The sequence below is a fragment of the Lissotriton vulgaris genome, unplaced genomic scaffold, assembly GCF_964263255.1.
Source record: "Lissotriton vulgaris unplaced genomic scaffold, aLisVul1.2 SCAFFOLD_6126, whole genome shotgun sequence".
Lineage (NCBI taxonomy): Eukaryota > Metazoa > Chordata > Amphibia > Caudata > Salamandridae > Lissotriton > Lissotriton vulgaris.
In genome coordinates, this window is record NW_028249628.1 from 26,719 (window position 1) to 53,532 (window position 26,814).

General features: G+C 46.6%; 1 protein-coding gene across 1 annotated transcript in view; it reads left to right on the forward strand.

Annotated features, from left to right (window-relative positions):
• LOC147663518 (uncharacterized) overlaps positions 1-26,814 on the forward strand; it is a 73,941-nt gene that overhangs the window by 11,630 nt on the left and 35,497 nt on the right. Inside the window, exon 2 of the mRNA XM_086950394.1 lies at positions 17,343-19,475. Within this exon, the coding sequence (XP_086806520.1) occupies positions 18,179-19,475 (1,297 nt within the window). The 5' untranslated portion in view covers positions 17,343-18,178. The remainder of the gene's footprint in view (positions 1-17,342; positions 19,476-26,814) is intronic.

Sequence of the window (26,814 nt, forward strand, 5' to 3'; positions counted from 1 at the left end):
CAATTTCTCTGAAAAATATAGTTGTGACCACGTTGTGTTTTGCACTGTTTCCTGTCGCAGCCACTATGCCTACCCACGCAATTGAGATACCATTGTTTTTGGGAGACCTGGGGGAACGCTGGGTGCGTGGAAATTTGTTGATCCACGCAGATTCTGGAACTTTCCACTACAGAAATGTAAGGAAAATGTGGTTTTTTTTCCAATTTCTTAGCTTTGCAAGGGATTCTGGGTAAGAGAACCTGGGGGTAGGCAGTCGAGTCACCCCATCATGAATTCCTCTGGTTGTCTACTTTTAAAAAATATATAGGTTTGCTAGGTTTCCCTAGGTTCCGGCAGAGCTAGGGTTCAAAAACAAAAGGTAGTCTCTTTGCCCAAAAAGTGCACAATTTCACTGAAAAATTGAGTTGTGACCACGTTGCGTTTTGCGCTGTTTCCTGTCGCAGCCACTATGCCTACCCACGCAAGGGAGATACCATTTTTCTTGGGAGACCTGGGGGAACGCTGGGTGGGTGGAAATCTGTTGATCCACGCAGATTCCAGAACTTTCCACCACAGAAATGTGAGGAAAATGCGTTTTTTTTCCAATGTCTTAGCTTTGCAAGGGATTCTGGGTAAGAGAACCTGGGGGTAGGCAGTCGAGTGACCCCATCCTGAATTCCCCTGGGTGTCTACTTTTCAAAAATATACAGGTTTTCTAGGTTTCCCTAGGTGCCGGCAGAGCTAGGGTTCAAAAACAAAAGGTAGTCTCTTTGCCCAAAAAGGGCACGATTTCACTGCAAAATTGAGTTGTGACCACGTTGCGTTTTGCGCTGTTTCCTGTCGCAGGCACTATTCAGACCCAGGCAAGTGAGGTAGCATTTTTTTCAGGAGACCTGGGGAAACGCTGGGTGGGTGGAAATTTGTTGATCCACACAGATTCCAGAACTTTCCACCACGGAAATGTGAGGAAAATTTGTTTTTTGTTTTTCAAATTTTTCAACTTTACAAGGGATTCTGGGTAACGGAACCTGGAGGTAGGCAGACGAGTCACCCCATCCTGAATTTCCCTGGGTGTCTACTTTTCAAAAATGTATAGGTTTGCTAGGTTTCCCTAGGTGCTGGCAGAGCTAGAGCTCAAAAACAAAAGGTAGTCTCTTCCTCCAAAAAGCGCAAGATTTCACTGTGAAATTGAGGTGCAACGACGTTGCGTTTTGCGCCGTTTCATGTCACAGCCACTATGCCTAACAATGCAAGTGATGTACCATTTTTTTGGGGGGACCTGGGGGAACGCTGGGTGGGTAGAAATTTGTTGATCCACGCTGATTCCAGAACTTTCCACCACAGAAATGTGAGGAAAATGTGTTTTTTTTGTCATATTTTTAGCTTTGCAAGGGATTCTGGGTAACAAAACCAGGGGGTAGGCAGACGAGTCACCCCATCCTGAATTTCCCTGGGTGTCTAGTTTTCAAAAATGTATAGGTTTGCTAGGTTTCCCTAGGTGCTGGCAGAGCTAGCACTCAAAAACTAAAGGTAGTCTCTTTGTCCAAAAAGCACAAGATTTCACTGGGAAATTGAAGTGCAACCACATTGCATTTTGAGCTGTTTCGTGTTGCAGCCACTATGCCTACCCACGCAAGTGAGGTACCATTTTTCTCGGGAGACCTGGGGGAACGCTGGGTGGGTGGAAATTTGTTGATCCACGCAGATTCCAGAACTTTACACTACAGAAATTTGAGGAAAATGTGTTTTTTTGGTCAAATTCTAAACTTTGCAAGGGATTCTGGGTAACAAAGCCTGGTGGTAGGCAGTCAAGTCACCCCATCCTGAATTCCCCAGGGTGTCTACTTTCCAAAAATGTATAGGTTTGCTAGGTTTCCCTAGGTGCCGGCAGTGCTAGGGTGCAAAAACTACAGGTAGGCACTTTGCCATAAAAGGGTCAATTTGTAACTGCAAAATTGAGGTGTGACCACGTTGCATTTTGCGCCGTTTCCTATCGCAGGCTCAAGGCCGACCCACACAAGTGAGGTACCATTTTTATCGGGAGACTTCGGGTAATTCAGATTTGTAAATCAACTGTTATTACCAAATGAGCTTTCTAGCATTTCTCCCTTTCAGTGACAGACATTGTGTAAAAAAAAATTTTTTTTGAAAAATGACCAATAATTCTCAAGCTAGTATGGGTATTCCCAATTTTGAAAATGTGCAATTATATACTGTTTCTGAACTCTATATTTTGTACCCAATTCAGAAATACATAGGTGTCTTTCATACAGATTTTTCCATGTATACATTTTCTAAGACAAAATGCTCTATACCCAGTAAAAGAAAAAAAAACCATTGCAAGTTGCTGCTCAGTTTTTGGATCTGGGTTCGTTGGGTTCTTGGTGAAACTACAAGTCCTATATATCCCCACAACCAGGAAGGTCTAACGGATGTAACAGTATATTGCTTTCCAAGAGCTGTCAAGATTAGAAAAAGTTATAGGTGAAAACGTTGAGACAAAAGGCTGTATTTTTCAACAAATTTTCTATTATTCCAAGATTTAACTGTTAGTTTCGATAAAGAATCCTTCATGGATTTAGACAAATGACCCTTTTCTGAATTCAGAATTTTGTTTACTTTTCGGAAATGTACAGCTTTCTAGGATCCATTATTGCTTTCAAACTCTTTTCTACCATTAACTGGAAGAAGGTGGAAAGCTCTAAAAATAGCAAAAATAGGCTATGTCCCAGAAAAATGCCAAAACTGTGTAAAAAATGTTGGTTCCCTGACAAAAGACCTTCATTCCCTGAAAGCTGAGAAAACGGAGATTTCAGCCCCACAAACCCTTTTCTGATACCATTTTCAGGGAAAAACCCAGAGGCTTTCATTTGCAGCCCGTTTTTCCCATTTTTCTGAAAAAAGCAAAAAAATCACTATATTTTGGTTAATTTCTGGGACCCCTCCAAGGGAATCCACAAACCCTGGGCGCCTTTGGAATCCACATGATGTTGGAAGAAAAGGACGCAAATTTGGCGTAGATAGCTTATGTGGTCAAAAAGTTACAGGGGCCTAAGCGCGCACTACCCCAAATAGCCAAAAAAGGGCTCAGCACAGGAGGGGAAAAGGCCTAGCAGCGAAGGGGTTAAGCAAGGTCACCTGCAGCCTTTGCAGTGCCTAATTTGAGCCCTGATTTTTGGTGGTGCCAGCACTTAGGGGCATATTATCAAGAACAGCGTTACAATTATCACCAGTTTAGCGTCAGAAAACGGCCGCTAAAGCTGCGCTAATTGTCTTGATAATATGCCCTGGAGAAATCCAATAGAAGCCCATGTTGACACCAGAACATGGACTTCTATTGGAATTCTCAAGAGCAGATTATCAAGCCCACTATCGCCGCTTTAGCTGCCATTTTCTGCCGCTATACTGGCGATAATTTTTAACGCTGTTCTTGATAATATGCCCCTTAATTGGTTTCTGCTCGGTAGCCGCACTTAATTGTCAACACTGCACTTATGACAGGTAGCGCTGCTCATCTAATTTAGAGATAAGCAAAATTACAGGGCTTTATGAATACAAAATACATAAAAATTTTCTGATACCTGCCTCTCCAGCCATTTCTTTAGCATTGGGGACCAGGAATAATCTGAACTGTCGCACTTGACAGTGACAGAGATGGTTAGTAGTTGTTTTGGTACCACCTGGCAGTGTTGAGTTGGCAATGGGTGATACGAGTTGCAGGACCATGAACCAGGTCAAAGGTAGAGAGCTGAATGATTTGTATGCAGACAGTTCTCTATGTGCCTCTCTGAAGGTCGGCGCACTTCCTTATTAGGTCTCGCACCTAGAGTTGCAGTGAGCAGCAGTGCCCGCGCAGCACGAGACCTCATGTAGGGGGTTCTGAAAGCTGACCACACGCTTGTGCATGTGGTTTTGCTTTCGCCGGCTGCAATTGGCTTTAGTGTGCTTTAAAAAAAAATACAGCATGCAATTGGGCAAAGGCGGGAGCATGTCCCGTCTTTGCTCCCCCCCATGCCCATCTGTGTCTATTACTCGCAGTAGGAGCAGCACAGACAACAGGCTTCCCTCGCCCCCACTCCTCTGTGGTGCGGGCGCACCACTAGTCAGTTCACAGTGTGATGACACACTCTAGATGGCGGGAGAGCCTGCGCACTTCTGTTGACCCTGGGTTACAATTCCTTGAGAGGGAAGGCACATTCCACCCTCTTCGAGAACTGCAAAAGTTGTGCAATGGTTGGGAATGGGTGCACTTAACTTCCCTCTCACGAGCGCACATTGTCGCGGTAGGGGGAAACACTCCTCTTTCTTTTTCCTCACGGTTGAACATTATGATGCAGGAACACTGCAGGGGAAACAAACTGGGAAAAATGACACAGCATGATGGATTGCACTATACCCCAGTGACCTTTTCTCAGACTCCCAAGTATCCATAGTCACTGCAGCAGGGAATGAAAAGGGGGGCTGTAGGAGAACCCTCTTTGTGTATACCCATTTGCCGCAGGGGAATGAAGTGCAAGTAGTGTGCCAAGTGCAAATAAAGGTAAGCATCTGTCAGTCTGCGTAATCCTGTTTTCAGTAAGGCTCAGACTGCAGAGAAGATTGGGGCAAAACATGGTTAACGTTGTTGTCCTTATGCACTGAATTACAGTTGTGCTTCATGAATTTGTATACAGATGGAAAATGAGACTGTTAGGTCAGGCATCCTCTCGATTGGCCAGGGAGGGAATCCACCTCATTTCCGGTATTGTATAACAACAAACAGAAAAACAAAATGCGGAAGTGGTGACAGATCTGGTTAAGGGGACCGTCTGTGTTTCATGGGTGGCTCACAAATAATCTCCACTAAGGAACAATTGAGACATGGGCACCCCAAGCTTAGCAGCCATGTTTTAAAAGGCCTGTAACCTGAGTTGTCCGCTTCAAAGTGCATTTGCATCATTTGTTCCCAGTGGGGTTTTACTCCTTAAAACTGCACCCTTTCGACAAACTGTCTAGTCACAATGAATATTTTCCTTCTCTCACCAGCTATCAATTAGGATCGAAGATGTTTCTGATGGGTGCTGCTGTAGGCGCTTTTTGTTGCCTGTTTTATTCTTTTTAAATACTTTCGCTGAAAGAGCATCTTATTGTGGGCTCAGAGAACGAGAAGTGTTGTGGTTCGTACCAATGCTTACCTCTTTAGCCTTATTCAGTGAGGTGGACAATGGCATCAGTTGTCATAGGGGTAGTGAAAATCAACCTGTTAATAACAAATATTCAGGGTCCCTGGAAATATGCGTAGAAGAGGAAAAAATTATGCAGCAGGGTTCACTAAATTGTACATAAAGAAAAGGAGGGCATTATTTTTAATCTTTTTTCATTTCAACACCTGGTTACACTCTATTGGAAAATATTCCACATTATCAGTACAAATTTAAAACCCAAATACAGCAATAAGGAACTGAAAGATGACCAGTCATTCCTTGCAAAGGACCTTCCTGTACCCAGGAACAACGGTCGCCATGTTTTTAGTCACTTTTGGTCCATTTGAGTTAGAGACAACATTTTTTTTATTACAAATTTTCAGATTATGCAGCAGATGATGGCTTGAGTGGCAAATGAGGTAATTCCTTACATGAGTGAAAAACGCTGAGTCTGCAGAGTTGCATAATTCCAGTGGCCCTGCAAAATCTATGACAAAGTTACAGGAGTCTGTTTTTTAAAATATTTTTTACAGGAAATGCAGGTCTTCTGTATTATTTTCAATTCTAGTCTTTTTGTATTGTAGGTTGTTTGTAATATCTGGTGGTGTGATGTAAGCTCCTATAGCACCTGGTGCATGAAACGTTGGGCCCGCATCTTTTCTATGGAGGTGCAGTTGCTGGCATAGGGGAAATTTTAAGGGCCCCCACACCAAATTTTGTATAAGGGCCTATCATTTTTTTTACTCACGCAACTCTATCTCTGCACACAGAAAAGTATACAATCAGTAACTTAGTATTGTTACACAACATGAGGCTACATTAGCTGTTGTCCCGAGAGTCGAGCCACTGTTGTGTATCTGTAAAAGACTTCAAAAGCTGCAGATTATATTTGTATGATATATCCAGAGTGGTCGTAATGTGCAGTGAGTGGTAAAAGAGGCCGGTGTGCACAGTCTGATATGTTTCTAATAACAGAGAAAGTTAACTCTAGCGTCTATTCTGCTTCTAAGCATTGCAAATTTGTCAGCTCAGGGAACAAAAGCAGGTTGGGACAACTTGGATCACAAAATGTGACCAAAGGTGAAGCCGGGACTGGAACTCTGGCCTCCCGAATTCACACCGTGAAGTTTAGACACACTGGGCTCAATTCACACAAGCATTCTGAAGTGAATAGAAACATACTCCTGAAGTATCCTTTTATGCACTCTTACGTGCAATTGTGAATCAGCCCAAAAGGTACATCTCCTTATCAGTAAAAGTGCACAGGGCACATTGTCCTTTCCATTTGGACTGCTTGTGAATTAATATCACCTGACTATTATCCATCTAGTACGGATGACTGGCACTCGCCAGGGGTCGTGGTGGAAAATGTTACCCTATGGACATGCCAGTTGTCTAGTGACAAGTAGTTTCACTTATTGAGTATGTCGTTTAAATGGAAACCTATAAAAAAACAATCATTTACAATGCAATAGGTCTCGCATTTGTGAGAGTTTATGCTCTTGGCATTGTAAATGACAATGCCTTTTATCTATTTGTTTAAAAAACCAACACATTAATAAAAGGCATTGTAATCTATATTGCCAATAACTCAAACTCTAGTAAATGCGAGACCTATTGCATTGCAAATGCTTGTTTTTCCCTTGTAACGCACTGTCAAGGGGAAAGTACAATGTAGGGCTGCTTTTTTATGTTTTTACCTAGGCTGATTTCCATTTTTATCCCTCCTACACACAGCATACACTCTACTCATAAACACATCACCACCCCCTCTACACCACATCCTCCTCTCACAAACAATACTACACAACCAAATCCAGTGCATGAAACATACACATCAGCACCCTTTATCACTACTCCTGAAAAGCAAAACATATCATACACACCACACAACAAGATCTTCAAAGGGCAACACCTCATAATACTTACCATCACAAAATACAAACATATACCCACCTTTCAAACCACACAAAGGAACAAACTCCAATGCCAAGCTTTCACTCTTCCACCACACCTAACACAGATACAGCCATACAGCACCTCTCTTCTATCCGCCTCTCATCCATTGGACAATTTAGAACATTACTACATCACCCACATGCTGCACCACCTCCCCTGATTCATACACCTTCCGCCTTAAACACACACAAAAAATATAAGCAACATGCCACACGTCACAACTTTGCTTCCCCATGTCTACTTCACAACAATGTTACACCACAAAAGCAACACAGCACTCCAACTCACTCTCAAACACCATCTCCAACACATACAAATGCAGACCCATCAAAATGCCTTCTTAGGATGCTGGATGAGGAACACGATACTGAACAGCTACACGATTGCTATCCTAATACAGCAAATACCAGCATAAAAACACACCTGCTACAAACCCACACAATACTGATCACTCTTCTACCAAACAAAATTCCACTATCACCAAAGGCCACTCACTAAACTGTCTACTAAAAAATGCTCGATCCCTCTCTAAAAACAAGCATCACATCTACGACCTTCTCACCGATGCAAAACCAGACATACTATTCATAACCGAATCATGGTTGGGAGAAGATATGGCTCCAGTCCTGCATGAAGCCATTCCTCTAGGCTATCAAATAATCACCCAAAATCATATAGCCAAAAAAGGAGGTGGTCTAGCTGTTGTATTCAGGCAAACAATACATATCACTAAAATTGACAACATCTCCATAAAGAATTGTGAGGCTCTTTTAACAAAATGCAATCCTACACCGTCTTCCTCCTGTAACTTCCTGCTCCTTTACAGAACTCCACCTCACAAGGCAACATTCCCAGACGCATTTCTAGACACAGTTTCAAACTTGATAACAATACACTCCAACCTATGCGTTCTGGGTGACCTTAACATTTGGTTTGATAAACCCAATATGACCCATCCAAAAACTATAATCACAGGCCTAGACGCATTGAACCTGCATTAGGTTGTCCACAATCTAATACACATCGCTGGACATATCCTAGATTTCATTTTTGCTAATACTGAACTAGTTACCTTTCAAACTATAACTCCAGTCATATGGTCAGACCACCACTTGCTTGCCTTCCAACATAAAACAACGCTAAGCGACTCACCTAAAACTACCTTACATCCATCCACCTATCGGCCGTGGAACAAACTCAATTTGGAACACTTGGAAACACAACTAATATCCAGTACAAATCTGGAAAGCATAAATTCTGTTCAAAATCTATATGAGTGGCAACAGGAATCTTTTGACATCATGATACCACTCAAAACCACACAACAGAACAAAAGAAAAAAAGCACCTTGGAGAAACATAGAAATAAAAGACATAAAACAACAAATTAGAAAGCTGCAACATACCTGGCTAAAACAAAAACGCCAAATAAGACAAACTTCTCCTACAGAAAATGAACAGAATATACAAGTCTGCTATCAAAAAAGCTAAGAAAAGGCACTATTCAGACAGAATTCAAAATGCTAAATGTGCAAATAAAGAATTCTATAAAATACTCAATGAATTTTGCAAACCAAATTGCCTTGAAGGAATTCATCCTGTTGCTCAAGATTTCACAGACAAACTGGCAAATCACTACACGGACAAAGCAGACACATTGGAATCGTACTTAAAACAGAAACAAAGCACCAGCACTAACCCTTGTACAAAACAACAATCCAAGAATGCTGTAATCAAGCCTCTCGGCTCCTTCCAACACATCTCACGCAATGAATTTATGGACCTGGTCAAAGCAAGCAGGCCTGCCGGCAGCCCTTCTCACCCCTGTCCGCCACAAACTTTCAAGACAATTCTTTTAACAACCTCTGCTGCCACTCCAGTAACAAGAATCATCAACAATTCCTTAACTACTGGAATATTTCCAGAATAACTCAAAAAGTCATACATACGCCCTTTACTGAAGAAAACAATTTTGGACCCGCAGAACCCTGACAAATACAGACCCATTTCAAATAGACCGTTCCTGTGCAAACTGATAGAAAGAGCAGCGTTCGCTCAGATGTCACAATTCATTGAAGAGAATGACATACTTTCAGACTTCCAAACAGGATTCAGTCCGGGAAGAGGCACTGAATCTGCCCTCCTTGCCTTCTGGGATGACCTAAAGAATACAGATGACCGCAACGCGGTTGCTGGGCTACTCCTCTTGGACCTCTCAGCCGCCTTTGATATGGTTGACCATGATACTCTGAAACAAAGACTCTATGAAGCCGGCATAGAGGGAACTGCTTTAGACTGGATAGCGTCCTACCTTCGAAACAGAACTGTCATCCATACCCTACCTTTCTCGTCCAAACCATACTCCACAAAAGCAGGGGTCCCTCAAGGTTCTATCATCTCGCCCCTGCTTTTCAACATCTACATGAAGTCATTACCAGTACTGATCAATACATTTCACCTCACTTGCTATAACTATGCAGATGACACGCAAATACTCCTTCAACTGGAATGCCCCAAAAATATTGGAAAATCAACAATTTTCAGCTGTCTCAGAGCCGTGGTTTAGTGAATGACCTGGAGCCATCTCAAATTGAATGCTTCAAAAACTGAAATACTCATGTGTTGCGATTGGAAACATTACAACCCGCTTGCCCCATGGCCTGATGAACTGGGATCACTGCCTAAAGTATCGAAGGAAGTAGGAAACCTCGGAAAGACCCTTTACTCTAAGCTGTCGATGAATGCCCAAGTGGATAAACTAGCAAGATCAAGCTTTGCAACTATAAAAACGCTGCAACAAATTTTCCCTCATTTGGGATTTTCACACAAGGTCCAAGCTACCATCTCCCTTGTTCTGTCCGAACTCGATTACGCCAATAGCCTCTACCAAGGATCACCTTTAACGACCATGAAAAGACTACAACGGATTCAGAACTCAGCTGCCAGACTACTCGTGCATATCAAACCGCGAGACCACACACCCCCTGCCTTGAAAGCCCTGCATTGGTAATTGGCTGCCAGAAGATCCACGTTCAAGCTGCTTTGTATCACCCACAAAGCAATACATGGAATGGGACCGCTCTTGATCAGGAATAACATCACCAAACACATTCAACAAAGGAACCTCCACTCTAAAGGAGCATCTCGCCTCAAAATCCCACCATACAAGAAAAAAACCATGGGTGGCACATCCTTCTCTGTTCAAGCAGCCAAACTATGGAATTCCTTACCCCCCAACATAAGGTCCACCGACCACCACCTTATCTTCAGAAAACTACTCAAGATTTGGCTCTTCTCCATATAAGCACCATACGCAAACAGAATTTTACAGCATATCCCTCTGTATACAACCATTTTTTTTCACTATTGATATGTACCTATCTTTGTGTATTACTTTGTATAAACATGTAAAATAATTAAGTTATTGAGAGAAAAAAGAATAATCTATATATATAAAAACTAATGTATTTCTGTCTGTTTGTCCTTTATGCATTACTATACCATTCATCCAATCGGCATGAAACTTTGGGAAGTTGCTGAGTACACTCCCGCAAACGTTTCTGGCCAAAAAAAAAAATGTTAAAAGTTGTTGAGTACAGTCCCGCGAAGGTTTCTGGCAAAAAAAGAAAAGAAAAATGTGTTAAATATCGGCCCCCCGGACCCCCATTGCCCTCATAATCTTTCCAATACTGAACGTTTACAGTTTCCGGTGTGACTCGCTTTTGCAATGACCATCAACAAAGCACAAGGACAATCGCTGCAAGTTTGTGGACTAGATTTGGAGAATCCATGCTTCTCACATGGACAACTGTATGTGGCCAGCTCACGCATCGGAAAACCTTCTGATTTATTTGTGTACGCACTAGACGGAAAAACCAGTTATGCCCCCCAAACAGAAATGGATTGGTCGATCTACAACTGAAGCACGAAAGAAAAAGGCATTACAAGCTTCAGAAACAGACGAGCAACGGGAAGCAAGATTAGAAGCTGTTCGAACACAAACTTCTCAAGCACGTTCTTCTCAAACGAACGAGCAACGACAATCAAAATTGGAAGCCGATCGAGTACGCACAGCTCAAGCCCGTTCTTCTCAAACGAATGAGCAACGAGAACCAAGATTGGAAACAGATCGATTACGCACTGCTCAAGTCTGCTCAAATGAAACAGGAGAGCAACGAGAATCAAGATTGTAAACCGATCAATTACGCACTGCTCAAGCCCACTCGAATGAAACAGGAGAGCAACGAGAATCAAGATTGGAAGCCGATCGAGTACGCATTGCTCAAGCCACACTTTCAAATCTTTTCTATAATAAAATTGAATAGGATTCAATAAATATGACACAATGTAAATTGAATGTTATAATAATGAGTTTCCTTGAATTTCCTTTCTTCTAAGATGGCAGCAACACGCGCCGGGTAAGCTAGTAATAAATGAATAAAAATCATCTTTGGTCTACATGTACATACTTCCATTGTGCATCTATGTACCTTCCATGTACTTGGATCTGTGTGTCTGTTACTTTTCTCCCGAAAAAGCATATTGAATGCACTACCCTATTTCGCATCCTGTGCCTCTATTAATATCTTTAATCTACATATACTTACCTCCTTTATGTATCCATATACTTTCAATGTAATTATGGATCTATATAGTTATCACTTTCTTCTAATTTAGCATTTCCAATGCACTACCCTATTTCTCAGCCTATACTTTGCTCAATATATCTTCTAGCCCAATGGTTTGACTCATCTCAAACTTCTTCTACTACACCTCCCAATGCACTACCCTATCTCTCATCCTATACATATATCAATGTATCCTCTACATCCACTCTCTCATTTATCCCAAACCCCATACCACTCCTATGATTGCCAAAATAACCCTTTCTAGACTCTCTCCTACTCTACCCCTCCCTGCATCATCTGACACCTATTTTACTATACCGATCCCCTAAAACAAACCTTTCTAAACTCTTTTCTCTGAGTTTCCCCTCCAAAACTCCTTTTTACTCATCCAAAAGCCTCCTCCTATTCCTAAAACCTACAAAAAAACACACACAAAATAAAAATCTTTCACTCTTTTAACCCTCCACTATCCTTTTTCAATCGAAATTAACAGACTAACATGTTCACTTCTCAAATTCCATAATAAACTACACTAATATACTACCCAAATAACTGAATAACATAATCACTGCTCAAATTACTTCATATATTTTTTTACTGTACTAATTTTCAACAGTATTCCTTGATGGGTTCCGGAGTGGCGTGCTACTCGCCAGAAAAGCGATTCAACACCCATCAGGGGTAACAAGTGCTATATGAATGCAAATCTTTCTTCCCCTTTTATCCCTCTGCTATCCTTCTCACTCCAAGTAACTGACTAATATCCACCACTGAAATTACTTCATATTTCACTATATTAATTCACCACTAATCCTTTGTAGGCTTCCTGAATAGCGTGCGTCAACAAGCGCTACATAAATACAAACCTTTGTCCTCCTCTATCCTTCTGCTATCATTCCTAATCCAAATAACTGACTAACCTATCCACCACTTAAAATGTACTTGCATGTTTCACTATACTAATTCAACACTAATCCTCTATGGGTCCCGGAGTAGTGTGCTACATGCCAAAAAAGTGATTTGACACCTCGTCAGGGGTAGTAAGCGCTTTATAAATGCAATTACAATACAATACAATACAATTAAAAAACATTAAACAGAAACCTGCCGTCCCGAGCCTCATGCAACTGACCCATGTGGTCCAAGCTAGACTCAGCCCAACAGCCACTTATGGGAGTGCATCTTTAAGGGGAAGGACACAGTCACCTTGGACATACAGTTTCAAGAGTAGTAAGAATGATATTCAAGCTACCTAAGTACACTTCGGCAGCCCAAATCAGATTGGAATTCGGCCTGCAGAAGCAAGAAGACAAAGGTTGGTACCTCACATGCTGGCACAAAACTAAAAGTGCTGTGGCCGGGTCATTGAAGGCACACATATGGAATGAAATACAGTCAAAAAAAGAAAGCACAGCCATGACTTACTTGCTAGCCTCGATAGATGGCTTGAGCCTAGGGGGACTTTAGGGGGCCTCGAGACACATAACAGCTTCCTACACCTTGTTAACCCTTTCGATGCTGATGACGAGCTGGGCTCGTCATGGTGCACGGTGGTCGTGTGCTGATGACGAGCCCAGCTCGTCATGAGCCCCACCCTCGGGGGAAGCGCTGGCGCTCCCCCCGAGGTTCTCTGATCCTCGTTGTTTTGCTCGGGGCGGCAGCGGAAGAGCTTCCGCTGCCGCCCCCGCCCCCCCCCCCGGGAATCCCTGATGACGTCAGCGCGCACAGCGCGCGCTGACATCATCAGGGATTCCCTGCGCTCGGGAAGCCATTTGCTTCCTGCGCGCCGAGGAGAAAGGTAAGTTTCTCGTGTCCGGCGGGGGTTTGGGGCCGCAAAGAGGCATCAGGGGAGAGGAAAGAGATTTTCCTTTCCCCTGAAGTCTCTTTGCAGGGCATTTCTGCCTCACAATCGCGCACAGCGTCGCGATCGTGCGGCGGAAATGCCCCCACTAGCACCTGGGATTGTAAATTTAGCGTTTCGGAAGCGACCCCTTGGGCAAGGGTCGCTTCCAGGTGGGCAGACATTTTCTCGACGATTTTCTGCCCCCCCTGGGGGCAAATCGGCCCGTTATTTCGGCCAATTTGCCCCCAGGGGGGGCAGAAATAAACCACTGGCACCAGGGATTATTTGTTTTGGCAATGTTTGTTTTGGGAAGCGACCCCTTGGGTAAGGGTCGCTTCCTGGGGGCCATTATTTTGTCGTTTATTTTCTGTCCCCCCGGGGGCAAATCGGCCCGTTTTTTTGCCGTTTTGCCCCCGGGGGGGTCCGAAAATGCCCACTAGCACCAGGGATCGTGAAATTAGCTTTTAGGAAGCGACCCCTTGGGCAAGGGTCGCTTCCAGGTGGGCAGCCATTTTATTTTCGATTTTCTGCTGACCCTGGGGGCAAATCGGGCCGTTATTTCGGCCGTTTTGCCCCCGGGGGGGGCAGAAATAAACCACTGGCACCAGGGATTTTTTATTAGTGCATGTTTGTTTTGGGAAGCGACCCCTTGGGTAAGAGTCGCCTCCAGGGGGCCTTGATTTTGTTGTTTATTTTCTGTCCCCCCCCCTTGGGGCAAATAGGGCCTTTTTTTGCCGTTTTGCCCCCGGGGGGGGGGGCAGAAAATGCCCACTAGCACCAGGGATCTTGAAATTAGCTTTTAGGGAGCGACCCCTTGGGCAAGGGTCGCTTCCAGGTGGGCTGTGATAATATTTTTGTTTTTCTGCCCCCCCCGGGGGGAAAATCAGCCCGTTTTTTTAGTTGCTTTGCCCCCAGGTGGGGGCAGAAATTCCCCACTGGCACCAGGGAACTGTTTTGAAGCAATGTATATGTTTTGGAGGCGACCCCTTGGGCAAGGGTCTCTTCCTGGTGGCAAGTAATTGTTTTTGAATTTCTGCCCCCCCTTGGGGCAAGTCGGAGTGGTGTTTGCCTGGCGGTGTGTGTAGTGGTGCTTGGCTGGATGGTGTGCGTGGAGTGGTACTTGGCTGTATGTGCACGGAGTGCTGCTTGGCTGGCGGTGTGTGTGGAGTGGCGCATGGCTGGATGGTGTGCGTGGAGCGGTACTTGGCTGTCTGTGCACGGAGTGGTGCTTTGCTTGCGGTGTGCGTGGAGTGGCGCTTTGCTTGCGGTGTGCGTGGAGTGGTGCTTGGCTGGCGGTGTGCGTGGAGTGGCGCTTGCGGTGTGCGTGGAGTGGTGCTTGGCTGGTGGTGTGCGTGGAGTGGTACTTGGCTGTCTGTGCGTGGAGTGGTGCTTGGCTGGCGGTGTGTGTGGACTGGTGCTTGGCTGGCGGTGTGCATGGAGTGGTGCTTGGCTGGCGGTGTGTGTGGAGTGGCGCTTGGCTGGATGGTGTGCGTGGAGTGGCGCTTGGCTGGATGGTGTGCGTGGAGTGGTGCTTGGCTTGCGGTGTGCGTGGAGTGGTGCTTGGCTTGCGGTGTGCGTGGAGTGGTGCTTGGCTTGCGGTGTGCGTGGAGTGGCGCTTGGCTTGCGGTGTGCGTGGAGTGGCGCTTGGCTTGCGGTGTGCGTGGAGTGGCGCTTGGCTTGCGGTGTGCGTGGAGTGGTGCTTGGCTGGCGGTGTGGCGCTTGGCTGGCGGTGTGGTGCTTGGCTGGCGGTGTGGTGCTTGGCTGGCGGTGTGTGTGGAGTGGCGCATGGCTGGATGGTGTGCGTGGAGTAGTACTTGGCTGTCTGTGCACGGAGTGGTGCTTGGCTGGTGGTGTGTGTGGAGTGGACTTTGGCTGGATGGTGTGCGTGGAGTGGCGCTTGGCTGGATGGTGTGCGTGGAGTGGCGCTTGGCTGGATGGTGTGCGTGGAGTGGTGCTTGGCTTGCGGTGTGCGTGGAGTGGTGCTTGGCTTGCGGTGTGCGTGGAGTGGCGCTTGGCTTGCGGTGTGCATGGAGTGGCGCTTGGCTTGCGGTGTGCGTGGAGTGGCGCTTGGCTGGCGGTGTGGTGCTTGGCTGGCGGTGTGGTGCTTGGCTGGCGGTGTGTGTGGAGTGGCGCATGGCTGGATGGTGTGCGTGGAGTAGTACTTGGCTGTCTGTGCACGGAGTGGTGCTTGGCTGGTGGTGTGTGTGGAGTGGCGCTTGGCTTGCGGTGTGCGTGGAGTGGCGCTTGGCTTGCGGTGTGCGTGGAGTGGCGCTTGGCTTGCGGTGTGCGTGGAGTGGCGCTTGGCTTGCGGTGTGCGTGGAGTGGCGCTTGGCTTGCGGTGTGCGTGGAGTGGCGCTTGGCTTGCGGTGTGCATGGAGTGGCGCTTGGCTTGCGGTGTGGTGCTTGGCTGGCGGTGTGTGTGGAGTGGCGCATGGCTGGATGGTGTGCGTGGAGTAGTACTTGGCTGTCTGTGCACGGAGTGGTGCTTGGCTGGATGGTGTGCGTGGAGTGGTGCTTGGCTTGCGGTGTGCGTGGAGTGGTGCTTGGCTTGCGGTGTGCGTGGAGTGGCGCTTGGCTTGCGGTGTGCGTGGAGTGATGCTTGGCTTGCGGTGTGCATAGAGTGGCGCTTGGCTTGCGGTGTGCGTGGAGTGGCGCTTGGCTAGCGGTGTGGTGCTTGGCTGGCGGTGTGTGTGGAGTGGCGCATGGCTGGATGGTGTGCGTGGAGTAGTACTTGGCTGTCTGTGCACGGAGTGGTGCTTGGCTGGTGGTGTGTGTGGAGTGGCGCTTGGCTTGCGGTGTGCGTGGAGTGGCGCTTGGCTTGCGGTGTGCGTGGAGTGGCGCTTGGCTTGCGGTGTGCGTGGAGTGGTGCTTGGCTTGCGGTGTGCGAGGAGTGGTGCTTGGCTTGCGGTGTGCGTGGAGTGGCGCTTGGCTTGCGGTGTGCGTGGAGTGATGCTTGGCTTGCGGTGTGCATAGAGTGGCGCTTGGCTTGCGGTGTGCGTGGAGTGGCGCTTGGCTAGCGGTGTGGTGCTTGGCTGGCGGTGTGTGTGGAGTGGCGCATGGCTGGATGGTGTGCGTGGAGTAGTACTTGGCTGTCTGTGCACGGAGTGGTGCTTGGCTGGCAGTGTGTGTGGAGTGGCGCTTGGCTGGATGGTGTGCGTGGAGTGGTACTTGGCTGTCTGTGCATGGAGTGGTACTTGGCTGTCTGTGCATGGAGTGGTGTTTGGCTGGCGGTGTGTGTGGAGTGGCGCTTGGCTGGATGGTGTGCGTGGAGTGGTTCGTGGCTGTCTGTGCACGGAGTGCTGCTTGTCTGGCGGTGTGTGTGGAGTGGTGCTTGGCTGGCGGTGTGCGTGGAGTGGCGCTTGGCTTGCGGTGTGGTGCTTGGCTGGCAGTGTGTGTGGAGTGGCGCATGGCTGGATGGTGTGCGTGGAGTAGTACTTGGCTGTCTGTGCACGGAGTGGTGCTTGGCTGGATGGTGTGCGTGGAGTGGTGCTTGGCTTGCGGTGTGCGTGGAGTGGCGCTTGGCTTGCGGTGTGCGTGGAGTGGCGCTGTGTATTGCGGTGTGCGTGGAGTGGTGCTTGGCTTGCGGTGTGCGTGGAGTGGTGTTTGGCTGGCAGTGTGCATGGTCTGTCGCTTGGATGGTGGTGTGGGTGGACTGGCGCTCGGCTGGCGGTGTGTGAGTACCTACTTTCTGTTGGTCACTACACACACTGCTAGTTGAGTGACACTGTACTCAGTCCATCATTTTGTGTAGTTGCTGTGGCAGATATTTGGGTGTGTGAAAGTGATGGGCCCTTGAATGGCGCTGTCTGCTGGTGTGAGTGTTGTAATGTGATGGGTCTGCGGCTGGTGGTGTGAATGTTTTGTATGTGTCACACGTACGAAAGGTGTATGAATGTCCTTACTGCCCCCGTGTGATGGGGGTACTGGTAGGAGCAGAAGACCGACTGGCACCAAAGGGGTTAGGCAGTAAAATAAATTCAAAAAATTAACCAGTGTCTTGATGTTAAACCTCATCTAATCCCAATTGGTCTTTGCCCTATTTGATGGCCCCTCTGTGCAAATGTAAATTTGGGGGGCAAATTTGTGTGTGGTTTTTTCAATTGTTATATTGTTTGTGAAATGTGGTAGTAATTTTTTTATCTTCTCCATTTTTGCCTTGTTCCAGGCTTTTGCTGTTTGGATTGTTGTAGGTTGCGGATCCGTTACTGTTGGTTTTGCAGCTTGTGTAGTTGCTTGTGCTTGGTAAGTGAATGTATTTTGTACTACTTTCCCTTGTTTTTTGTCTTTTTGAAAAAGGTTGTACTTATATCACTTTGTGTGGCTCTGTTTCTTTTTTTCTTCAGCATTAGTGTTTTATGTGCACTTTGATTTCTAATTTGTTTTTTTTCTTTTCTTTCTAGTGGGATATCATTTCTTTTTGCTGTGTCTCAGCAGAGTAGGTGCTGGTGAGTGTAGCTGTATTTGGTAAGAGTGAAATTGTTTTGGATTGTATTGATCTTTGTGTGAAAGCCTTACCTTGTTTACTTCTTACTTTGCACAGTGTAGGTTGTTGTTCACTTGTGTGTGCTGTCTTTCTTTGTAAGGATAATGGCTAGTCGCAGGATTACTGCTCAGCAGGTTCTTAGTTTGCTTTTTGAGTCTTCCTCTGACCATGGTTCAGAGACTGACTCTGATTCGGATTTGGAGGTTGGTGGAGAAGATTCAGGCAGTGAGTTTTCTCTTTGCCTGCATTCATCATCATCGGATGAAGAATCTTCTTCTAGTGCTGATGAAGTGTCTATGGTAGCGGAGGACATTGTTGCGCCGGTAGTGGACCAAGAGGCAGCTGTGCTACTTCCTAGGGCTGCAAGGTATCCTTTCTTTTTACGTCGGCATGAGGCAGGTGGGCTACAGCCTGCGCCCAAAAGGCTTCACATTGCTGTGGTGCGCCAAGCGGCATCTGGTGCTGTTAGGCCTCCTATTGTTGTAGAGCGGCAAGGTGCATCAGGGTCTGATTTGTTTTCCGGTGGTGTAGTGCAGCAAGAAGCTTCTCAGGCTGCTGGGCTTCCCGTTGGTGAAGTGCTGCAAGAGGCATCTGGGGCTGGTAGGCTTCCCATTGTTGTAGAGCAGCAAGATGCATCTGGACCTGCTTTGTTTCCCGGTGGTGTAGTGCAGCAAGAGTCTTCTGGGGATGCTATGTTTTCTGTTGGTGATGTGCAGCCAGAAGTATCTGTGGATGTTAGGCTTCCCGTACGTGTACAGCAACAAGTGGCTTCTGGTCTGCAGGCTGAGGTGGCTGCTCCCCCCGTTCATGGGGATGGCCTCTGGGTTCCCCCTGGCATGGTGCAGCCGGCATTGCCAGAGTTCACTGGTGTTCCTGGGTGTAGAGTGAATACTGAGAATTTTCAGCCAATAAATTTTTTTCAGTTGTTTATGGACGATGTGTTTTTGCAAAATATTGTTGACCAAACCAATTTGTATGCAGAACAGTTTTTGAGGGACAATAGTGCCAGGCTTAAGCCCCATTCTAGAGCTACTCTGTGGACTCCCACAAATGTTGAAGAGATGAAGAAGTTTTTGGGTTTAACTTTTTTGATGGGCTTGCTAAGGAAGCCATCAATGTCTTCATATTGGTCCACTAGTCCCTTGATGACAACAGCTATATATCCAGCAGTCATAAGTCGTGATCGTTTTTTGCTTCTTCTTCGGATGATGCATTTTGTTGATAATGGTTTAGCCTTGGCACGCGATCACCCTGATTGTGACCGTCTGTTTAAAATTCGGCCTGTCCTTGATCACTTTGTTGATCGTTTTTCTGAGATCTTTGCTCCTGGAAAAGAAATTGCAGTGGATGAGTCTTTGCTATTGTTCAAGGGCCGCTTGGTTTTTAGGCAGTACATTCCTAGTAAGAGGGCACGCTATGGAATCAAACTGTATATGTTGTGTGACAGTGAGACTGGATATGTCTACAATTTCAGGGTGTACACTGGTAAGGAGTCCAGCATTAACCCTCCTGGTTGTCCTTCCACTTTTGGAGTGACTGAGAAGATTGTATGGGAACTAGGTAGAGGATTATTTCACAAAGGCCACCATTTGTATGTAGATAACTTCTACACTGGTGTGCGGTTGTTCAAGGAGTTGGCCAAAGTGGGCACTGTTGCTTGTGGCACAATGCGCAGTAACCGGAAAGGTTTCCCAAAGGAACTTGTTTGCAAAAGGCTTGTGAGGGGACAGTCTACTGCATTGCGATGTGGGGAGCTTCTGGCTGTGAAGTTTTCAGACAAGAGAGATGTGTACATGCTGACTACTATCCATGACGAAAGTACTGTACCTTAGCCTGTTTGGGGTCAGGTTGCTGAAGTGCGCAAACCTGTGTGCATTCTAGATTACAATAAGTACATGGGTGGTGTTGACCGAGTAGATCAGAGGTTGGAACCTTATGATGCTATTCGAAAGGCTTACGTTTGGTACAAGAAATTGGCTATTCATCTTTTCCATTTGGCATCCTTCAATGCTTTTGTTGTGTTCCAGAAGTCTTGTCCTGAGTCGAAGATGCCTTTTGTTAAGTTTCAGGAGTCTGTAATAGCCAGCCTTGTACTAGTGGAGCAGGCAAGTGTTCCTAGATTTGGAGTGGTGGAGGAGGTGGCTAGATTGAAAGATCGCCACTTTGCTGAATTCATTCCTCCCACTACCGCAAAAGACTTTCCGACTAGAAGATGCAGAGTCTGTTGGCGTAGAGGCGTGCGGAAGGAGTCTCGTATGTACTGCCCTGACTGTCCTTCTAAGCCTGGATTGTGTCTGTCAGCATGTTTCAAATCATACCACACGAAAAAGAAGTATTGGGAGTTTTAATGAGCTGTGAAGTGAATTGCCTGGTCTGTATTCTGTAAAAAAATTTGGTTTGTTTCAAGGTTTGGCTTTAGTGCAATGTGTTTGGTTTTAGAATTTGTGTAAGTTGATTTGTAGGTATTTCCATTTGTTTAGTGTTTTTTTGAAAAGAATAATTCTAAATGTGATTGTGGTGTGTGCAGGCTGGCGCTTGGATGGCGGTGTGCGTAGACTGGCGCTTGGCTGGAGGTGTGTGTGGATTGGTGCCTCCCTGGCAGAGTGCATGGTTTGGTGTTTTGCGGGTGGTGTGTGTGGATTTTTGTTTGGCAGGCGGAGTGCATGGTTAGGTGCTTGGCTGGCAGTGTGAGTGTATGGTGCTTGGCTGGTGGAGTGCAAGGAATGGTGTTTGGTTGGCGGTGTGTGTGGAGTGGCGCTTGGCTGGATGGTGTGCGTGGAGTGGCGCTTGGCTGGATGGTGTGCGTGGAGTGGTGCTTGGCTTGCGGTGTGGTGCTTGGCTGGCGGTGTGTGTGGAGTGGCGCATGGCTGGATGGTGTGCATGGAGTGGTACTTGGCTGTCTGTGCATGGAGTACTGCTTGGCTGGCGGTGTGTGTCGAGTGGTGTTTGGCTGGCGGTGTGTGTGGAGTGGCGCTTGGCTGGATGGTGAGCGTGGAGTGGTACTTGGCTGTCTGTGCACGGAGTGGTGCTTGGCTGGCGGTGTGCGTGGAGTGGCGCTTTGCTTGCGGTGTGCTTGGAGTGGTTCTTGGCTGGCGGTGTGCGTGGAGTGGTACTTGGCTGGCGGTGTGCGTGGTGTGGTACTTGGCTGTCTGTGTGCGCTGAGTGATGTTTGGCTGGCTGTGTGCATGGTTTGGTGCTTGGATGGTGGTGTGGGTGGTCTGGCGCTCGGCTGGCGGTGTGAGTGTACTAACTTTCTGTTGGTCACTACATACACTGCTAGTTTGGTGACACTCTACGCAGTCCATCATTTTGTGTAGTTGCTGTGGCAGATATATGGGTGTGTGAAAGTGATGGGCCCTTGAATGGCGCTGTCTGCTGGTGTGAGTGTTGTAATGTGATGGGTCCGCGGCTGGCGGCGTGAATGTTTTGTATGTGTCACACGTGCGAAAGGTGTATGAATGGCCTGTAAAGAGGTTGGTGCCTTGACGTGGCTTTACAGCTCACGAGCTGTGAGTCAGTGGTTCAGTTTATCATACTTTCAATTATACGCAGTGTATTTCATTTTTGTGAAATTACTTGCAAATAAAATTGTATGTACTGAATCATCACTCATCCTCGTGCCAAATCCAACCAGTATGTGTGTGTGTTTGCGGTTTAGATGGCTGTCCAGTAATATTTGTTTTTGTTTTCCCTTTTAGAAGTAGGGTGTACCTTGTCCCTTTTGTGAATGTTGTAATGTGTTGCTTTTCCTTCCGGATGGTGTCAATGGTCTGGTGTGTAACAGGTATGAAAGGTGCGTGAATGGCCTGTAAAACGGTTGGTGCCTTGTCGTGGCTTTACAGCTCACGAGTTGGGAGTCACTGGTTTGGTTTTTATGCATTTATTTATTGACAGAGCATTTCATTTTTAGAAATATCTTGTTAATAACATTTTATGTACTGAACCATCACTCGCCCTCGTGCCAAATCCAACCTGTATGTGTGTGTCTTTGAGGAATAGTTAGCCGTGCTTGAATGTTTGACTTTTGAGTAACTCTGTTACGGTGTACATTATAGCTATAAATAACTTACTAAATTTAGATTTTATTGTTAAACCATGGAAGTATATGGTCATGTCTTTCTGGTGAATTTTATTGATTTTTTTCCACAATCTCCTGCAAACTTGAAATTGTCGGTCAAAATTTCCTTGAATCACACGCTCTCAAATTGAAAACTTAATTCGCCACCGTACAATTTGGACCGTTTCCTTTTGCAGCCACTATGCCTACCCACGCAAGTGAGGTACCATTTTTATCGGGAGACCTGGGGGAACGCTGGGTGGGAGGAAATTTGTGTGAGCCCAGTGACGCCACGCTTTCCCACGCAAAAAAAGTATGTAAACACTGATTTTTCCAGCAAAAATTGAGGTTTACAAGGGATTCTGGGTAAAGGAACGTTGGAGGATCCACGCAAGCCATACCTCCTTGGAAGCCCCTGGGTGTCTACTTTTCAGAAATGTGTGGGTTTAGTAGGTTTCCCTACATGGCCGTCTCGCACGGGGCCAAAAACCCAGTTAACCCCTCTTTCAAAAGCTGGTGCTATTGACATTCAATAGCCCCAGCTTTTGCAAGAGAGGTTACCTGGGTTTTTGGCCCCGTGCGAGACGGCCATGTAGGGAAACCTACCAAACCCACACATTTCTGACAAGTAGACACCCAGGGGCTTCCAAGGAGGTATGGCTTGCGTGGATCCTCCAACGTTCCTTTACCCAGAATCCCTTGCAAACCTCAATTTTTGCTGGAAAGATCATTTTTTACACACTTTTTTTGCGTGGGAAAGCGTGGCGTCACTGGGCTCACACAAATTTCCTCCCACCCTGCGTTCCCCCAGGTCTCCCGATAAAAATGGTACCTCACTTGCGTGGGTAGGCATAGTGGCGGCAACAGGAAAAGGTCCAAATCGTACGGTGGAGACATTACAATAACCAATAGCAAGATTACCTTCTTTTTTTAGGGGGGGGGGACTGAGTTATTGGACCGGGGCTCGGCGGGCATCTTTGGTAACTACCAAACCCAAACATTTCTGAAAACTAGACACCCGGGGAGGTATGGCATGCGTGGGTCCCCCAATGTTTTCCTACCCAGAAATCCCTGCAAACCATAAATTTAGGTTAAAAAAACAGTTTTCCATACATTTTTGCGTGGGATCGCCGTGTCGGCACAAATGTCCTACCACCCTGCGTTCCCCTTGTTCTCCCGAGTAAAATGATACCTCACTTGTGTGGGTGGGCCAAAGGCCTGTGACTAAGGCAGGGGGGCTTAATTTGCAACACTGAAATACTACTTTTTTCAACATTCATTTTTGGCCTGTTCTGCTTTGGGGCACCCACACAAGTGAGGTATCCTTTTACTCGGGAGAACAGGGGGAGCGCTGGGTGGTAGGACATTTTTGCCGGCACGGTGATCCCACGCAAAAAAGTTTGGAAAAGTGATTATTTTACCTAATTTTAAGGTTTGCAAGGTGGTCTGGGTAGGAAAACGTTCGGGGACCCACGCATGCCATACCTCCCTGGACTCCCCCGGGGGTCTACTTTTCAGATCTGTTTGGGTTTGGTACTTTCCAAAGAATACCACCGAGCCCCGGGCCAAAAACTCAGGTGCCCCCCCCCCAAAATGAAGGTTGTTTAGCAATTTGGTATTGTAAATTCACCACCGTACAATTTGAACCATTTCCTTTCGCAGCCACTATGCCTACCCACGCAAGTGAGGTACCATTTTTCTCGGAGAGACCTGGGGGAACGCTGGGTGGGAGGAAATTTGTGTGAGCCCAGTGACGCCACGCTTTCCCACGCAAAAAAAGTGTGTAAAAACTGATTTTTCCAGCAAAAATTGTGGTTTGCAAGGGATTCTGGGTAAAGGAACGTTGGAGGATCCACGCAAGCCATACCTCCTTGGAAGCCCCTGGGTGTCTACTTTTCAGAAATGTGTGGGTTTAGTAGGTTTCCCCACATGGCCGCCTCGCACGGGGCCAAAAACCCAGGTAACCTCTCTTTCAAAAGCTGGTGGTATTCAATGTGAATACCACCAGCTTTTGCAAGAGGGGTTACCTGGGTTTTTGGCCCCGTGCGAGGCGGCCATGTAGGGAAACCTACCAAACCTACACATTTTTGACAAGTAGACACCCGGGGGCTTCCAAGGAGGTATGGCTTGCGTGGATCCTCCAACGTTCCTTTACCCAGAATCCCTTGCAAACCTCAATTTTTGCTGGAAAGATCATTTTTTACACACTTTTTTTGCGTGGGAAAGCGTGGCGTCACTGGGCTCACACAAATTTCCTCCCACCCTGCGTTCCCCCAGGTCTCCCGATAAAAATGGTACCTCACTTGCGTGGGTAGGCATAGTGGCAGCAACAGGAAAAGGTCCAAATCGTACGGTGGAGACATTACAATAACCAATAGCAAGATTACCTTCTTTTTTTAGGGGGGGGGGACTGAGTTATTGGACCGGGGCTCGGCGGGCATCTTTGGTAACTACCAAACCCAAACATTTCTGAAAACTAGACACCCGGGGTAATCTGGGGAGGTATGGCATGCGTGGGTCCCCCAATGTTTTCCTACCCAGAAATCCCTGCAAACCATAAATTTAGGTTAAACAACAGTTTTCCATACATTTTTGCGTGGGATCGCCGTGTCGGCACAAATGTCCTAACACCCTGCGTTCCCCTTGTTCTCCCGAGTAAAATGATACCTCACTTGTGTGGGTGGGCCAAAGGCCTGTGACTAAGGCAGGGGGGCTTAATTTGCAACACTGAAATACTACTTTTTTCAACATTCATTTTTGGCCTGTTCTGCTTTGGGGCACCCACACAAGTGAGGTATCCTTTTACTCGGGAGAACAGGGGGAGCGCTGGGTGGTAGGACATTTTTGCCGGCACGGTGATCCCACGCAAAAAAGTTTGGAAAAGTGATTATTTTACCTAATTTTAAGGTTTGCAAGGTGGTCTGGGTAGGAAAACGTTCGGGGACCCACGCATGCCATACCTCCCTGGACTCCCCCGGGGGTCTACTTTTCAGATCTGTTTGGGTTTGGTACTTTCCAAAGAATACCACCGAGCCCCGGGCCAAAAACTCAGGTGCCCCTCCCCCAAAATGAAGGTTGTTTAGCAATTTGGTATTGTAAATTCACCACCGTACAATTTGAACCATTTCCTTTCGCAGCCACTATGCCTACCCACGCAAGTGAGGTACCATTTTTCTCGGGAGACCTTGGGGAACGCTGGGTGGGTGGAAATTTGTTGATCCACGCAGATTCCGGAACTTTCCACCACAGAAATGTGAGGAAAATGTGTTTTTTTTCTGATTTCTTAGCTTTGCAAGGGATTCTGGGTAAGAGAACCTGGGGGTAGGCAGTCGAGTCACCCCATCCTGAATTCCCCTGGGTGTCTACTTTTCAAAAATATATAGGTTTGCTAGGTTTCCCTGGGTGCCGGCAGAGCTAGGGTTCAAAAACAAAAGGTAGTCTCTTTGCCCAAAAAGGCCACAATTTCACAGAAAAATTGAGTTGTGACCACGTTGCGTTTTGCGCTGTTTCGTGTTGCAGCCACTATGCCTACCCACGCAAGTGAGGTATCATTTTTCTCAGGAGACCTGGGGGAACGCTGGGTGGGTGGAAATTTGTTAATCCACGCAGATTCCAGAACTTTCCACCACAGAAATGTGAGGAAAATGTGTTTTTTTTGTCATAGTTTTAGCTTTGCAAGGGATTCTGGGTAACAAAACCTGGGGGTAGGCAGACGAGTCACCCCATCCTGAATTCCCCTGGGTGTCTAGTTTTCAAAAATGTATAGGTTTGCTAGGTTTACCTATGTGCTGGCAGAGCTAGGACTCAAAAACAAAAGGTAGTCTCTTTGTCCAAATAGCACAAGATTTCACTGGGAAATTGAGGTGCAACCGCGTTGCGTTTTGCGCTGTTTCGTGTTGCAGCCACTATGCCTACCCACGCAAGTGAGGTATCATTTTTCTCAGGAGACCTGGGGGAACGCTGGGTGGGTGGAAATTTGTTAATCCACGCAGATTCCAGAACTTTCCACCACAGAAATGTGAGGAAAATGTGTTTTTTTTGTCATAATTTTAGCTTTGCAAGGGATTCTGGGTAACAAAACCTGGGGGTAGGCAGACGAGTCACCCCATCCTGAATTTCCCTGGGTGTCTAGTTTTCAAAAATGTATAGGTTTGCTAGGTTTACCTATGTGCTGGCAGAGCTAGGACTCAAAAACAAAAGGTAGTCTCTTTGTCCAAATAGCACAAGATTTCACTGGGAAATTGAGGTGCAACCGCGTTGCGTTTTGCGCTGTTTCGTGTTGCAGCCACTATGCCTACCCACGCAAGTGAGGTATCATTTTTCTCAGGAGACCTGGGGGAACGCTGGGGGGGTGGAAATTTGTTAATCCACGCAGATTCCAGAACTTTCCACCACAGAAATGTGAGGAAAATGGGTTTTTTTTTGTCATAATTTTAGCTTTGCAAGGGATTCTGGGTAACAAAACCTGGGGGTAGGCAGACGAGTCACCCCATCCTGAATTTCCCTAGGTGTCTAGTTTTCAAAAATGTATAGGTTTGCTAGGTTTCCCTATGTGCTGGCAGAGCTAGGACTCAAAAACAAAAGGTAGTCTCTTTGTCCAAATAGCACAAGCTTTCACTGGGAAATTGAAGTGCAACCACGTTGCATTTTGAGCTGTTTCGTGTCGCAGCCACTATGCCTACG